Below are 16,604 nucleotides of genomic sequence, written 5' to 3'. Positions count from 1 at the left end.
TAATGAAGTTATATAAGCACGGTCTTTTAACCCAATGAAGATTAAGGGCCCGTTTGGGGCAGCTTATTTAGTGCGGTGGCATTTCCAAAATGCACCATGTCTGTTTGGGTAAACTGCATTATGGCAGCTTATGCGTTTTTAAAACGTTGAAAACATCATTTTCACATCGTTCCTATCTAGGTGCGGTGACAGCTTTCAGGCTGCAGTCTGGTTTTTCCAAAAAAATAAAAATTTGTAATAGTCACCGCACCTAGCTTATTAGCAGATTATTCAATAAGTTGCAGCTGACTCAAACAGGCCCTAAATAAGCATGACCTTTTGATTAGAGTTAAAAAAAATGATCTTGCGGCTTGTTTGTAATGAAATTCGAATTTAATAAACAGAGAAATTGAAAACTTAATCCGGTATTTTTTTTTTCTAGAATGTTCTCGGAATTAAAACAAGGTTGAATTAAAATTTGTTAAATGATTCTGGTTATGTTTCAGAACTAGTTTCCCACTTTACTCTAATAGGAAGATAAGTCCCTCTCTAGAAGAAATAAGTATAAGTCTTTGTTCTAAAAAGAAACTTTGTTTGTTTTTATTTTATTATTAAATTTTTATATTTATAACTTTTTTTTAATATTTAAACATGTCAATTTGTGCACTACTGACTCGTACATGAAATCATAGCAAAATAGGTATCATTTCTAGATAAATTTGACGTTCTAGACGTGCTCGCATGGTCTGTTTCTTTATCTGAGGTCGTCTGGACAAATTCGTCGATGATCGGGTCAATTTAAGCCAATTTCACGTGCGGTGTGGCGAACAATATTCGTCGACCGACCCTCACCTTAGCATCGACCAAGGTTTAGCAGAACGCTCCCGACATCGAGTTGCTCGACTCTTGCAAAAATGTCTCAAGTTCGGGTCACGAGGGGTTTCATTTTGTTTTAAATTTGCTTTTGGTTTTGGTTAGTGAATTGTGTGTGAATTGTGGTGTTTGCATCGCTTGAAAGATCGAAAACCCTAAGTCTCAAAAGATATTTCTAAGGCATTCTCAATTCCTATAGGAACTCGACCTGAGTTTTGATGTGTTGGTTCCGATCGAATCAACTGAAAGTTGAGGATTTGAAACCACACATATGAAACTACAAATAATCAAGAGGCGCCTTGAATTTTCTAATTAGTGTGGGTCCTGACATTAGTCCTCTAAGAGAGTCAACAAAAAAGTCTTATGACTAGATCCTGAACTCTAGAAAAGGAAACAAACATCACCAAAAATGTGGTCAATATATATAGATAAGGATGTTATTATTGGAGAATTCATGTTGACTGTTTGAAGTGGGGTAATGCATCGAGCAGATAAAGTTGTCGTAGTCATGATTTAGTAGGGTTATTGTAAATCGAGTGGTGGACAAGAAGAGATAGAGATGTATTAGACATGGTTCGATCACATTAAATGTCGACCAACTAATGAGCCTTGTGAGTTCTCGAGATCTGCTTGACCAAGTAATGCCGACTTCAAATATTGATCAGTATTGACTAATTTTTATTTTTCATAATAGTTGCACTGATCTATAAAGCTATATTTATGCTACAGATAGATTTTTATAATTTAAGAGCTTGGATGTATAACCGATTATATTCGGGACCAAAAACACACATAAATGAGTTTTTTATTGGTGTTGAGTTCGTGTAGGTGGCACATAGCTGCCCATTTATGATTCTAAGGGTATGTTTTATTGTCCTCGTGCAAAGCACAAAATGAAGTGTATTTGTGACCTGAAGAACTTAAATTGGATCTTTACCACAAGGGATTCAAACCAAATTATTGGTATTGGATAGCACAAGGTGAGCAAGAACCAGAAGTTCAGTACAATAAAAGAGGAGCCTCAACAAGTTATGACCCTCTAGCAAAGGAATATGATTCTAATACATACAAAGAAATGGTTCATGACACTCACACAACTCTTTTGGTTGAGAGTCTTCCACACGAAAGTGAAACACCAAACAATGAATCATAACAGTTCTATGAGCTACTAGCTCTTCAACCTTTATGGGATTGTTGCATCACACATACGAAGTTATTAGTGGTGTTGAGAATATTGATCATCAAATCTGATTTGAATGTGAATATCTATAGAGAAGCATTCAATCAAGTAGCAACATTATTGAAAAAGATGAAACCTATAGGAAAATTAGTGTCAAATGATATATACAAAATAAAAAAAGTTAGTATCAAAGTTAGGGTTATAATTTGAGGGTATCAAGGGTAAAGTAAAGGATAATGTGAAAGCTAGAATGGATCTAAAAGTGTGTTGTGAGAGGAGGATCTTAGAACTTTAAGAGAAAAATTCAAATAAATTAATAAAGCCCAAAGCTACATATTGACTTACACTAGATCAACGGAGAACAATACTTGAGTGTGTGAATTCTTCAAAGTTTCCCAATCGTCGTGTCTCAAATTTGAGATGTGGTTTTGACTTGGGAATGGGTAAGGTGTTTGGAATGAAGAGTCACGAATGTCATATATTTTAATAATGCTTATTACCTATTGCATTTCATGCATTACCAAAGCTGGTGCTTGTTCCCTTGATCAAAGTAAGTATATTCTTCAAAGAGTTGTGTGTAGGGACTCTGAATGTTTGTTCGTTGAGAAATCTTGATGCGAGTATTCCCTTAATATTATGAAAGCTCGAGCAGGTATTTTTTTCTGCTTTCTTTGAGTCAATGGAGCATTTGCTTATACATCTATGTTATGAGGCTACATTAGGGGGTTCTAGTGTACTTAGTACAAATGGTTGTATCCCTTTGAGATGTATGTTTTCCTGATGCATACAATTGTGAGTTGCATTTTATTTCATACTAAACAACCTCCATATTCAATGTAAAATATGTTTGTGTTGCATATTTTTAAATAAAATAAAAAAAAGATTAAGAATAAATCACATCAAGAGGGATTGATCTGCGAAGCATTCTTCATGCAGACGATAATTACTTTCTGCTCCTATTATTTTGAACAAGGACATCAAACATATCATATTGTAGGTGACATGCCTTCACAACCAAAATTTATTTATATTTTAAATGTCCAAAGAGCCATCGTTGAGGCACGGTACAAGATATCAAAGTGATAAAGAGATTCAGGTAGCTAAATTATAAGTTCTAATGAACTGCAAACGAAGTCCAACCATTTATACAATAAGATTCTTGGTGCCCAAACTCAATCATATAATTTTTTATTGAGAATGTTATATATATACTAATTAACTCAAAAGTAGAAATGACAAAGATGTGAACAAATTATTCATTAACAACTTGAACACAGAAAATGAGTCTATAATAAGTAAGAAGCTGGTTAAAGCAGAGTTTTCGACATGATTCAAATTATATGTACATTGAAGCAACTCTTCAAATCACATGTACCTAATATAATCGTCACGTTTGAAGTTGGAATAATAGTACATTTGAAATTTTTATGGGTCATTTATATAAGCAACGAAATCACGAATCAAATATTACTAGATCTTGCCTGGGAGCCTAATTGCAACGTTGTTACATGGCAAATAGTTGATGTAAACAATTATAGATTATATTAGAATATAAGAGTTTGTGGTGTGAAGGAATGAAGATATATAATTATTGTGTTGTTGTTAAATGAAACAACATAGAGAAAGCGAGATTAGTTATTACGACATACTTGACAAAGCAATTCAATTGCAATATCTGGATTATGTCAACTACATTATATACTTGTTCAACTGTCAGAGGTTCAATTCTATTTTGAATCGAGGAACCTGAACACTTACGCCTTATGATATCATCAAATTCAAAATGAGCAGACGATATGAAAAGTTTGATCCATTTGTTCTAGCTCGTAAGCTACCGAGGTTTATTACCTTTGATATCCTAGTAAAGCAAGAGATAAAGTTGATTTGGTTGTGGTTATGAAGAATACACCAAGGAAAAGTATTAACCTGCATAATATAAAAGGAAGGTATGTTAGATTTTCATATTTAGGGCATCACAAACGGTTAAAAGATTGCCTTAGAGGATACCAAAGAAAGATGTTCCTCATGATATGGATGAGGATGTTGATGACATTGAGGCAGAAAAGTTCATCTTCAGCGATGAGTTCCTCTAATGAAACTTAATAACAATGGTATGTAAATTTGGACAAGTGATTAATGCTACTTTTCTTCTTTTAGTTTTATTACTTGGTGATGCAGCTTCAATAAGCGTCTTACTTTAATTTTGCACCTTCATGTCTTTACTTTTGATACTTTGTCTTATTTTCCTTTTTTTTTTGTTTTTGGTGCAATTAACATATGTTTAATATTTTGCTCTTTCCTTTGTTTACTTTTATTCCACTCATGATTATTTTTTTGTCTATACTAATTTTTTTAATGTCCTTTCTTTGTTTACAGATGGCCACAGGTGGTGCGGGTGATCATCCGCATGAAAGACCCCTTTTCTGGGGACATTAGAGACTACTAGCAGGGGGCAGGAAGAGGAGATCATTTTCTTCTGTTACTACTCTGTTACCGCTTCCAAACCTACTCCCTCACCTACTATTGTCAAGCCACCTGCATCACTTACTCTCCCACCTACTGTTGCCACACTTTCTGTGCCTCTTGCTTCCTCATCTGCTACTCCCACACCTACTCCCCACTTGCTGTGACTACTGCTACTGACACACCTACTCCACCACCTAGTGCAATACGTGCAACAACACCTACACTTCTATCCTGACCAATTTCAGCCCCACCTGAGCCAAGTCCCTCGACCGCAGCCACCTCTTAAGAGTACATATACTGTTGAAGGGGGACTCATAAGTTATTTTTAACATTATACTATGTTTGTTATTCATTTTATATATTTTTGTGTGACTAATTTTTTTCTTAAGAAGATTCATTTCTCAGAAGATGCTCATTACCTGCATCACTGAGATAATGTGGAGTAGAAACAATTAGTAGTATCTCTCTTGGAAGCAGAACTCTACTGTCATTTGGGACTCGTGGTTTAGTGAGTTTGAGGTATGATCATGTAATTTGAATAATAATTATAAATTAAATTTATCTTGCTATAATAAAAGACAGATTATTTTTTACATTGTAGAGGCTCTTCACCTGACACCTAGAGCATCACCACCAGATCCACTGAATCTCCGAGATTTGGGGCAGGCATCGGCTTGGGGACATGTTCATCAAAGTCTATCGGAAGGGCGAGCGACATGCCTTGATTGGTGAGGGCCTCTGAGGCATGTTGACCACAACCCTTAACTCTCTTATTTATGAAAGGAAGAGACAGACGACCCCGACAAATCGGGTGACAGAGGGGGCCAAGGGAGTTGCGCTCCATATTGAAGAATCAGTCCCATCGAAGTCGGGGAAGCAACGATGGGTCTCACAACATGTTGACCTCTTTTTTGGTTGAGGTCTAGCTTTTTCCTCTTTAATAGCCTAAGGTCTAGCCATAGAACTTTTATGTTGACTATTCCTAGATGACTAGAAAAGGAACCCTCACCATTAGAAATTTTAAACTCCTTTCTGCTCAACTTAAAGTTCCATATGTTGATCCTGACCTCTAGCACTTAGCAGGTGGGGTCGGTATGGAGGAGATCAAAGAGAGTCTCCATAGGATAGTCAAGACTTAGTACTAACCTTGGGTGGTCTGGTTGTGGTTAGGCTAGCTTCACACACCTTCTCACATACCTCAAACCCTATGACCCCTTTAGTTTGGTCTCTTGACTCTTTTTGGAAAGCTCATATGGATGGACCTATACCCCTAATCCTTGGATAGGAGGGTTAGTACTAGCATTTTAAACATCCAAAATGAGTCCTCATATGTCTCTTATTGGTTTGGCATGGTTTCATGGCTTGTTTGCCCAATCTGACCCAAAATCACCAAATTACCAAAATACTTCTACCACCCTAATTTTTGCCAAAAATCCCAAAATTTCTCAAAATACCCAAATTTTAACAAAATTCATTTCAAATCACTCATCACTACCTAAATTGACCAAAATTCACCAAAATCATTAAATTTCCAAAATACCCCTAAAATTCTCAAAAATTACCAAAATGCCCCTCATAACCCAAAAATTCCAAAAATCCAAAAAAATTCCAAAATCATCCCAAATATTTCCAATTTCAATTTTTAACAATCACATTGACCCAATTTGACCAAAAGCCCTAAATTGCCCTTAAAGGCCCAATTTCCCCAAATTAGCCCCAATCTTAACCCAATTCGCCCAATTCTTGCCCAATTTCAATTTCAAATCAAAATTTAGTACCCCCAATCCCAATATAAACAAAATTCAAGCCTAATTTGACCCAATTGTAAGTCCAATTTCACCCAAATTAAAAAGCCCAAATTTTGACCGTATGACTAAATCCATCAAATTGGTCTTCCAATTCAATTCAAATCACTTGAAATCCCTTCCAAACTCTTCATGACATCTTCCTATACTAAATTCAACATTCAATTAGCCCAAATTTTAACCCAAATTCAATCTCAATTTTAAAAGACCAAGCCCACCATGTTAAATTCCAAAAGCCCAATTTCAATCAAAAGCCCATATGATGATTTTTCTCTCCATCATCCCTTTAATCAAAACCATTTCCTAAGTTCTAAATCTCCATAAGTTCTAAATTTATGATCAAATCATTCCATATTAATCCTCATGAAAAACTCCACAAAAATACACCATAATTCAAAAATCCTTCCCCATGCAAGATCACCAAGCCAAAGGGAAGCTATGAAGCCACACTGAAGCCATAGGTGAGCCATGAGAGCCATGCCACATCATCATGCTATTAATGGCAAGGAGACAACCCACTTTCAAATATCCTTAAGATCCTTTTTAACCCACTTCATGAAACACCCAAACCTTATGCTTATGGAAAATCACTTGGATAGGGACCTCATCATGCCGATTAAGCTGAATCATTTGATTTCCCTCAGTATCCAAACCCTCCTTGGTGAGTGAACCCAACCCCAAATCATAACTTGACCCAATTTGACCCAAAATAGCTCTTCCCCTAATCTATTTCAATTTAATGCCTTTACACATGGCCAAACCCAAATGACTTCACCAAAACCAAGCCCTGACCTCCTTGAGTCAGATGATGACCCCTCCCTGGCCGGCCGGCCACATTGGCTGCCAGAAAATCCAAGTCCAAATGCTCCACCTAGGACAAAACTTAAAATTGAACCCATCCAAGCTGCCTCATTCCAATTGAACACTTGCACTCTTCTTCACTCCACCTAAGCAAGCTTTTCCATACACCAATTTCTCCTGATGGCCTCTCATCCCCCCTCTATTTAAACTCACCCTCCACGACCAAGCAGAGAGAGCTTGAAATTCCTTGGGGAAACTATGCCAAATTGCTCCCAGAGCATCTTCAAGACCTCTGGAGTTCAACCCAACCATCCTCAAGCCCTCAAACCCACTACATGAGCTCAATTTTGGAGCTCAAAATAGGACATCCCTCTAGACTCCACCAAATCTAAATTAATTGCACCCACACTATCCCCTGAGTGAGAGAAGAAGATCCCCCATAGAAGACCCATCATCAAACCAACCTAGTGTGGACTTTGATCGAACCCCTAAATCGGCCTTGGTCGAAATCACACCTAGGCATTTCACTACGGCTTGAGGCTTCATCTAGGAGCTCTTTGGACTCAAGGCAAGTTTTTGGAAGCACCCAATCGAGGTCATGCCTCTTGGGCAAAGGTATTGAACCCCAACCCTAAACCGAGCTTCATTTGATTCTCCATGCTTATAGAATTGATTTAAGACTTGATCAATTGTATAGATATGTTCTCCTAGTTAAGAAGAGTCTTTAGGTATGAACCACACTTAATTTAGTTGAGTATCGAGAGAGATATTAAGGTTTGAATGTGGACGGTTCTTGGGCTAGGTATTTGGGGATGATGACCCACAGCCGTCGAATCGCGCATTTAATGGATAAACGCTCCAGATTGTGTTGGACGAGAAGATGGGACGATACAGCGGAGATGCGTGGCAGTTAACTCAGGTGGCAGTGTCGAATGGAAGCGTGTAGCGTGCGTTTTTCGGATCTGCCTAGGTTGACGCGGCGCCACGTCACTTAAGTAGATAAATAGGGTTTTATTTTATTTATTCAGTAGTTTTTTTTTTTTTTTAGCCATAACTTCAAAAATTCATATCTTGGTGTAGAAAAATCATAAAAAAAAAATAAAAATATTTCTTATTCAGTGAACAGAGGAGAACAATGTGGAAATAATTTCAAGTTTATTTGATGCATGTGTAATTTTTAATTAATTAAATACAGTATTTAGTTTTTTGATTCTCCATTTGCATAGACATTTCACCATAGCATGGGACCATGGGGCTTTTGATGTCTCTATTGTTAGGTATCTCCCTTGATTTTTTTAAGGTCAGGGGGAATCTCTAACCAAATATATCTAATTTTCAAGTTAAGGTCCCTGTTTTGGTATAAAAATTATAATAATTAAAATACTCATCATAAATATACAAAACTTACTTTGGTAGGTTCACTGTGATCAGAGGACGCTAGGAAAAATATAAATTTGATTTAACTCATTAAAGATATCCCTAATTGTCACCAACTCTTAAAAATGAATAAAAATTAATTTGGAGTAATTATAAAATTAAATGACATAAAAATCATTCTTCACTATAATTTAATGTCAGAGGGGATCCTCATAAAAATTTCAAGTCAATTGGAGTTAATTTGACTACTCAAGTGAATTAATTAAGTGAAATGACCTTAAGTGAAATGACATTTTTGGCATTAAAATAATTATAATGATTAAAATATAACTCAAAAAATCACCAAATTGGTTTTGAGAGCTCCTTATGACTAGAGAATCCTGAGAAAAATAATATTAGAATTAAAACAAATACTTCATTTTTTAGCTATTTTTGAGCATTTAAATAATTAAAAAATTAATTAAAAATCATAATAATTGTAAATTTATGAAAACACACTAAAATGTCAAATTTGGCTTCCTAATCACTTGAAACTAATTAAAACAATTTTCCTAATTTTCTAAGTCAAAATATTAATTTTTAAAGGCTTAAAATGAATTTTCTTTAATTTCCACTAAAATAATTCTAATAATTAAAATATAAATAAAAAAATATGACTTTTTTTTATTTGGGTTCCCTAGATCCATTGAAATTTAATAAAATATAAAACTTAATTTTCTATTTAAATAATAATTTATATTTAATTAATACTCAAAATAAACAAATAATTTTAATAATTAAATTAAACCTCTAAAAATCATGAAAGTTTGTCTAAGTGGTCCTCTAATCTAAGTGAACCTCCAATAATTTTCTTAATAACAGAGGTTTTGTTTTAATTAAGTTATTAAATTTTCATTGAAAATCCTTATTTTTGCATTAAAAATAATTATAAAATTAAATAAATTCAGAAAAATCACATTTTCTCATCTGATATTTTAATTAACCCATAAGTGAGGTAACATAAAATTTTCAAGTCATTTGAGTCTAATTTAATGAATTATGAGGTATTAAGGTCTTAGGGGCAAAAGGGTAATTTTGGAATTTAAGACTTAATTAATATTTAGGCTTAACCAAAGAGCTAAATGGGCAATAAATAATCTTAATTGGTATATTTTGATGACTGAAATATGGAAGAGATAAATGGTAGTAACTAATATCATTCTAAATGACAAATTTGTAATTTTTTAAAATTAATAAATTTAGAAGAATATTTAAATAAAAAGATACTAAGGTAAGGGGCTTGATTTTGGAAGATCACAACTCACTGATTTTAAGCTCCAACCAATGGTTTTGAGATGATTTATAATTCATGATAATGATTAAGAATATAAATATAAATATTGAAAAAAAAAATTTCTTGAAATTGTAAATTTACCCGTTAAATCTTAAGGGCCTCGTACCTGTGAAGAAAAACCAAAGCTACGAGGATAGCCACAAAACAAAAACCAAAACCAAAACAAAAATCAACCAAGAAAAAACCCCCCGCCACAATATTCAAAATATAAGACAACTCAAAATTTAATCACAAATATCACAAAACAAAAATTGTAACTAAATTAAAACATCTCTATCGGATGATCGGGAATCCCTCGGAGGAGGTAACCTACAATTGCTAACGAGATTTTTCATGGTATAAATGAAAGTATGGAACTCATTGAGTTGAGTTTAGTAAATTCATTTGGACTAAGTGAATCCGAAAGAAAATAGTGGTGCAAGAACGAGGGAACCGTGGGATCCTAACCGGTGTCGCTCTAACAGCTTTAACATTCCCCATAATATTTAAAATAATCATAACCTTAGGAAACAATTGATTTGACACCATAACTTGACACATTAAAAAACTTAAACTCACCACAACGAGGAGCTTGGAGCTAGCATCGTGGGCAACTCGACCATGTTCAACAACAAGAGGATCTACAACAACATACAATTCCTTAGAATTAAATAGCAATCCACAGGACTTTGAGGTTGTTTGCTTATGCAACATAAATCCTCAACTTATCTTTAGGCCTTTGTATTATTTTGCCATATAATTTAAGTCCTAACCAGTCTTAGGATTCCGAGGTTATCGTTCGTTACGATCTAAACCTTCACATCTTCCAGGTTATTTCTGTAATCGTTTCACACGAATGTAAACCCTAATTAATAAAATTGATAGTATGAAATACTTAAATATTTCTCCTCTAAATTGAAGCCAAACAGTAGAATAGTTTGGGAAGTCACTGAGGTTCTCCTCAAGAACTGTGACATCTCTTAGTTCTTCTTCCTTTGGATTCCAAAAATAAATTTTTCAAATTTGAGTTATTCACTTTCCACACCTCTTTGTCTGATCTCTTTGAAAAGTCCTATCATTTGAAATTCTTGAAGATAATATCCCATGATTTTTATCGAGAGTTTTCTTAGGTGACTTCAGTTATCTAAGATGTAATTAACTATAAAGGTTTGTCTTTATAGGAAATTTTTCGATAACCTAGCATAATATAAACCTTATTTATAAATTCATATTAAATAGGGAAACTTGTCGGCTTATAATAAAATGATTTCGTAGACCAAACAGATGTCATATATTTTTTAATTTTTTTGATCGAGCCTCACCCTCAAGTCTTGTGTTTATCTTTCGGGATATATACATAGCTTGAGGTGTAGTGCTCTTTCATCTAAACTTTGAAAGATATGAGATCCGTTTGATTTCATATTTTTTTAAACTTAAATATATATATATATAAATTAAATGTCTTTACGAAGCGGGCAAGGAGATTTCGATTCCGGCGACCGACAGCTTACAACGGGCAACTCCTCAACTTTTTAGTGCCGACACAACATTCCCAATGGGTTGTTGTAACTAAAGTCACAAATTTTAGAACTTTTTTTTGAATCTTACTATTCAAAGTAACAATTAAACACTGGTTTTAATTATGCAGGAGGAGTTTGAACAGCTTCGAGAGAGGCACTTGGTCCCTCAGCCCTAGGCTTCCGCCAGCAGCAGTGATAGTCATTATACCACTACATAGTCTGAGTCAGAGCTTAGGACTTAGGCATCAAGAAAGAAGAATGGGAGGATCTATGGCCTTCGTATGAAGGGCATGACCTTTGAGGCCAAGATCCCTCGTTGTTCAGTATTGAGTTCCCAGACACCTCACAGCCAGAATAGGACGCTCTTGCTAGGAAGGTAACTGTAATGAATGAAGAGCTCAACTAGTTAGTGAGCCGATATCAAAAGGCCAACATAGGGTCGATTATTCTATAGCGCACAAGCATATCGTCGGGGCAAGGGACCGATGACATCAGTAGAATAGGAGGAGGAGGAGGAGGGAGATGATGAATAGGAGTTACTTTTTATATTTTTTTAGCATTATTTTGAACATTTACTCAAGATTTTTTTGTTAATTTTAATGTTGTTATTTGGTACATTTGTGACATTATTTTACTTTTCATTAATGATATTTTTTTGAGTTATAATCTGCGCTAATTTGGTTGGATAAAATATTGTTATGATGTGAATTCTTTGTTGCGTGTAGGTTGTAGAAATGTAATTGTTCTTTTGTATATTTTTTTTTTCAGTTTAGCATATTTGCATATGATTTACTTCTACTTTATGCTCAATATTCCAATGCTCAAGTGACAATAATTTTCCACCGTCCTTTAATATTATATGTTGTAATCTGAGGATAATCTGACGTGCAAGTTTAACATCTAATTTTGTCGATAATGATTCAGATGCTTATGTAGCCTCTACGAAAATCTGACACTATCTCAAATACATTACAACAAATTATTTCGGCGCGACGATGAATCATTTCGACTCCAAAAAGATGAAAATTGCATTATTGGCCTCTAATTTACCTACAGAAAAAAAAGGTGCGTAACGATTCAAATTCGACAATAACCATTGAATATCATCATATTAGCCTTCGATTTAAGTCCACTATGTCATATGAAAATTTGCTCAATTTCTGTAGTGGATGAACCATTCGTGAAGGAGAATATCACATGCAAGGAGTAGATCTTCACCATCAGCTTTGATATAGAAAATGGGAACTCATTCGTGGGTAATGCCTTATTCAGATCCTATAAATAAACACAAGTGCAAATTTGGCCATTTTTTTAACTGATACAAGACTGGACAACAAAATTATATTTTTTTCTTCCTTATTAAAGCTAACATTGATCAATTTCTTGATCTTGATCTTAGTTATGACTTTTTATTAGACCTCTGGCCCCATTCTATAAGGAGGTTGGTTGATATGAAAGAAATCAAATTAAAACTTGCATTTATGGACTACCACATTAGTAGATAGACTCAAAAATTCATTGTAATTACATGTAAAAACGTAATTAAACTTCATAGGTAACCTAAAGTATTGATGTTGTTCACACTAAATAATGAACTTATGAAAGTGTGAAAAGGATTTTCATTGGTTCCTTAGTTAATTTCTTTTAATTTGTTAATTTTGGATTTGATTTATTCTTTAAGTTTAGAGGGTGCATCGTTAACTTAAAGAGCATGTAAATCATATGGGAGTTTAAAGAATTAATGATCATAAGCATTTTGTCCTGAGTTAGGAAGCCATCAAGTTTCGGTACTGACTGCTCCGCTATGAAAATTCCTTAACTAGTGAACCTACAATTGTATATGTAGATAGCGAACTTGGAGCTAAGTTTCTTACATACTGGTTCACTTTGTCAATAATAGATAACTTAGACATGCCCTTCTGTTGATCTTGGGCCATATCCTTATCACTATCCTCTTTTAGAGATATGCTAAGCTTGAGACTTGTTGCAATAGACTGTATTGAACCACCCACTATAATTGACTCATCCTTCGAGCTGGATTCCAAGTCAATTTGTATAGGTGTTTGGGTAGCCCTGAAAAAAGGCACATTGCTGGTAGCTTTGTACTACCCTCAAGCTCACTGACCCATTCTACTACCTCATTGTGAAGGAGAGGCAAAAGGCCTTTAAACTAGAAGTAGAGGTTAGAGTCGTCACTTAAACTTTCACTTTGATTTTGATTTTCCTCTTCTCTTGACTTTCCTTTTCTTTTTTTTTATTTTTATATTTATTTTTTCTTTTCTATTTCTTGATTTTCACTTTTCTTATTGTTTTCACTTATTTTTCATTTAAAGCCTTCTCATGGCTGCATAAAATTACTCTCTGGATCAATGTAGAAGACTGTAAACTTCTTGGGCGAATAATATGCCATGTTTTTGTTGATGTTGATATTATCAATGGAGAAAGGCTAGAGGTCTCCTTTGATGCATCAGTCAATCTCATCATGTCCATAATTAATACATTAATGGAGAGATAAAGGGATTATCCAATTTTCATGAACCCAAAGCCTATTGAGGAGGACATTGAAGGACACCTTCACATTTATGATGTGAAGCACGGTCTCAGTCTTCAATTCCCCTACTTTTAACTATTCATTCTTTAAATGAGAGGAAGAGCTGACTTTTATAACTTTACTTATATAGCAAACTATTTTGACTAAGTTCAACCGTGATTTTTCTCTATTAAAAAGCTTTAGGTCAAATATTTTTTGAACTTTTTTATTTGTGTCAAAAATCATTGTATAAGACTGAAACATAATTTTTTTCTTCATTGCTATGAATGTTTTAGCGCACAATACTTCTCTTGATGATAAAAGTTTCAATGGCACTTTGATGTTTTTTCTGAAGATGTAAAATCCATTAGTATTACAAAACATCACTTTGAAATATAATTTTTTTAATATTATTCTCATTACACCCGATGTCTATATAGCACACTTCATGTGCTATAATGTTATATATAAAATTGATCAAGATGAGAGGAAAAAGAGTATACATTAAGTTTTACAAGTACTAAAGATATAGAAATATATAAGGGCCAAAAAGGAAAAAAATACCTGATTTTTAGTGCTAATTGTATACAAGAAGAATAATATGCTTCTTAAGAATTTTTGCAAGATTAAACTACAAAATTAAAACACTGTGAGTCTCATTTTGAAAAATGGGCACTACAAAATTAAATGGTTAATATATACACACTTCTATCCAATTATTATAGTTCCAATAATTTGTACATTATTCAAATATGGTTGAAACAATTTTTAAAAAAGTCCATATTTGAGTCAAGTTCAAATATAATTTAAATAAGGTTCAAATAATATCCAAACATTATTTGAACATAATTCCAATATGGTTGGAATAAGATTTTATTTTGCTATCATCATCTTGTACTAAATTGACTCATTCGAGTTATTTTGTTACTTATGCAAAAGCTCACTTTAATCATATATGATCAAATTGTTTGAATTACGCTTGAAATATGTTTAAATGTAATTTATTTGAACTATATTTAAACTTCATCCAAATCATTTTTGAGCTTTGTTCAAGCTATTTTTGATTCATATTGAACGATGTTAAGACACGTTCAAACCATGAGTTCGACTTTGATTCAAACGTAGTTCAAACAATGCTTGAACGTAGTACAAAAAAAAATCGAATATGAATCAGATTAAATTAATTTTATTTGAGGCAAACTTGAAATAAATTGTAAGTAGTTAAAAGAGTAGAATTTTAATCTAGAATGGAAAATTTAATATATTTTTAAAAATAAATAGGAGATAAATTTAGCCAATTATGACTATTATGAAGCATATAGAGTCAAATGTTCAAAAATCAAATAGCTTAAGACTAAGGCCTATTTGAGAAGAATTTTGTTTTTAGTTTTTTGTTCTTATAAAAATATTTATATAGGACATTTTTCAAAGTTTTTCTTTATTTAAAAAATTAATTTATTTTTATATCTCTTAAAATATGGGAAATTATTCTGAGGGTTTTAAAAAAAAATTAATTTATTTTTAATATATTAAATACAGATTTTCAGCGATAACGGATATCGACTAAAAATCTGTGGTTCAAAGTCGAGTCTTCTCGTCTTTCTTTCCTGTTACATGCACACACTACACTCATACTTCTGAATCTCGCCCTAGAGGTTGAATGGAGCTTCTTCGAGCTTCGCCAGTGTCTCCTTTCCTCATATCTGAAGCTTCTCTGCTGAAAGGCTTCGAGCTTCGCCAGTGTCTCCTTTCCTCATATCTAAAGCTTCTCTGCTGAAAGGTCTCTCCTCTCTCTCTCTCTCTCTCTCTCTCTCTATCTGTATCTATATCTTTCTTCCCATTCCCTCTCAGTGTATGTTATGTATCAGGAACCATTTCGTCAAACAAATCTCTTTTCGCTTCGTCATCGGCTTATCGGATGCCAACCCCAGCTTCTTTGCGGATGCCGGTTTCCAGCTTATTTGTCTCGAAAACCTCCAGCTTGCAGGGTATTTCTCCCTCCTACTAGAATTATTTTATATGGATTATCTAAGTACGGGAAAACAAACCACCACTTCTCTTAACAGAAAAATTTTTGGGTTTTTTCATTTGCCAAACATATGATGAGCTGGATATAACATTTTCCCCATTGTCGACTATTGTTTCTTTAAAGCAAGTGAATTAGTGTAAATGCCGCATCTATTGATTAAATAAATTGAAGTTGATTGATGTTAATGATATTGCACGCGAAGAGATTTGATCAAGTGAGATGGGTGAAATTCCTTCTTTCTTGAATTTTAATGGTAGGAGCAAGCATTAGAACAACAACATCAAGAACAAGCCTTTATCCCACTAAGTAGGGTTGACTACATGAATCTTTTTTTTTATTGTGCCCTATTGAGTGTCATATTTTCATTAAATTTTAATAAATTAAATTTTTTTTTTATATATAACATGCCCAAGTCTTTTTAGGTCTACCTCTACCTTTCCTTACATAAGTCAAATCTAAAACATCTATTCTCTTAACTGGGTCATCAGATAGTCGACGTTTAATGTGACCAATCCATCTAAAGCAACTCTCTTTAATCTTATCTGCCACATGAGCTACCCCAATCATTTCATGGATATTTATTTTGCATTTTTTCTCTAAGTGTAAACCACTCATCCACCTAAGCATTCTCATCTCAACAACACTATGCTTAATTTTTTGCTTCTCTTTTACAGACCAACATTTTGTGGCATAAAGCATCACCATCTTATAATTTTTTTTTAATGTGGCATA

The 16,604-nt window shown here is 33.8% G+C and overlaps 1 protein-coding gene across 1 annotated transcript in view; it reads right to left on the bottom strand.

Annotated features, from left to right (window-relative positions):
* Nucleotides 1–13,723, bottom strand: part of LOC110018531 (uncharacterized protein K02A2.6-like) — a 20,979-nt gene extending 7,256 nt beyond the window's left edge. Inside the window, exon 1 of the mRNA XM_020715871.1 lies at nt 13,672–13,723. Coding sequence (XP_020571530.1) covers nt 13,672–13,723 — 52 coding nt within the window. The remainder of the gene's footprint in view (nt 1–13,671) is intronic.
* Between the last annotated feature and the right edge of the window lie 2,881 nt (nt 13,724–16,604).

The sequence above is a fragment of the Phalaenopsis equestris genome, unplaced genomic scaffold (assembly GCF_001263595.1).
Source record: "Phalaenopsis equestris unplaced genomic scaffold, ASM126359v1 Scaffold000002, whole genome shotgun sequence".
NCBI lineage: Eukaryota > Viridiplantae > Streptophyta > Magnoliopsida > Asparagales > Orchidaceae > Phalaenopsis > Phalaenopsis equestris.
Note: the sequence above shows the minus strand (reverse complement) of the source record. Positions and strands in the feature narration are given on the sequence as shown.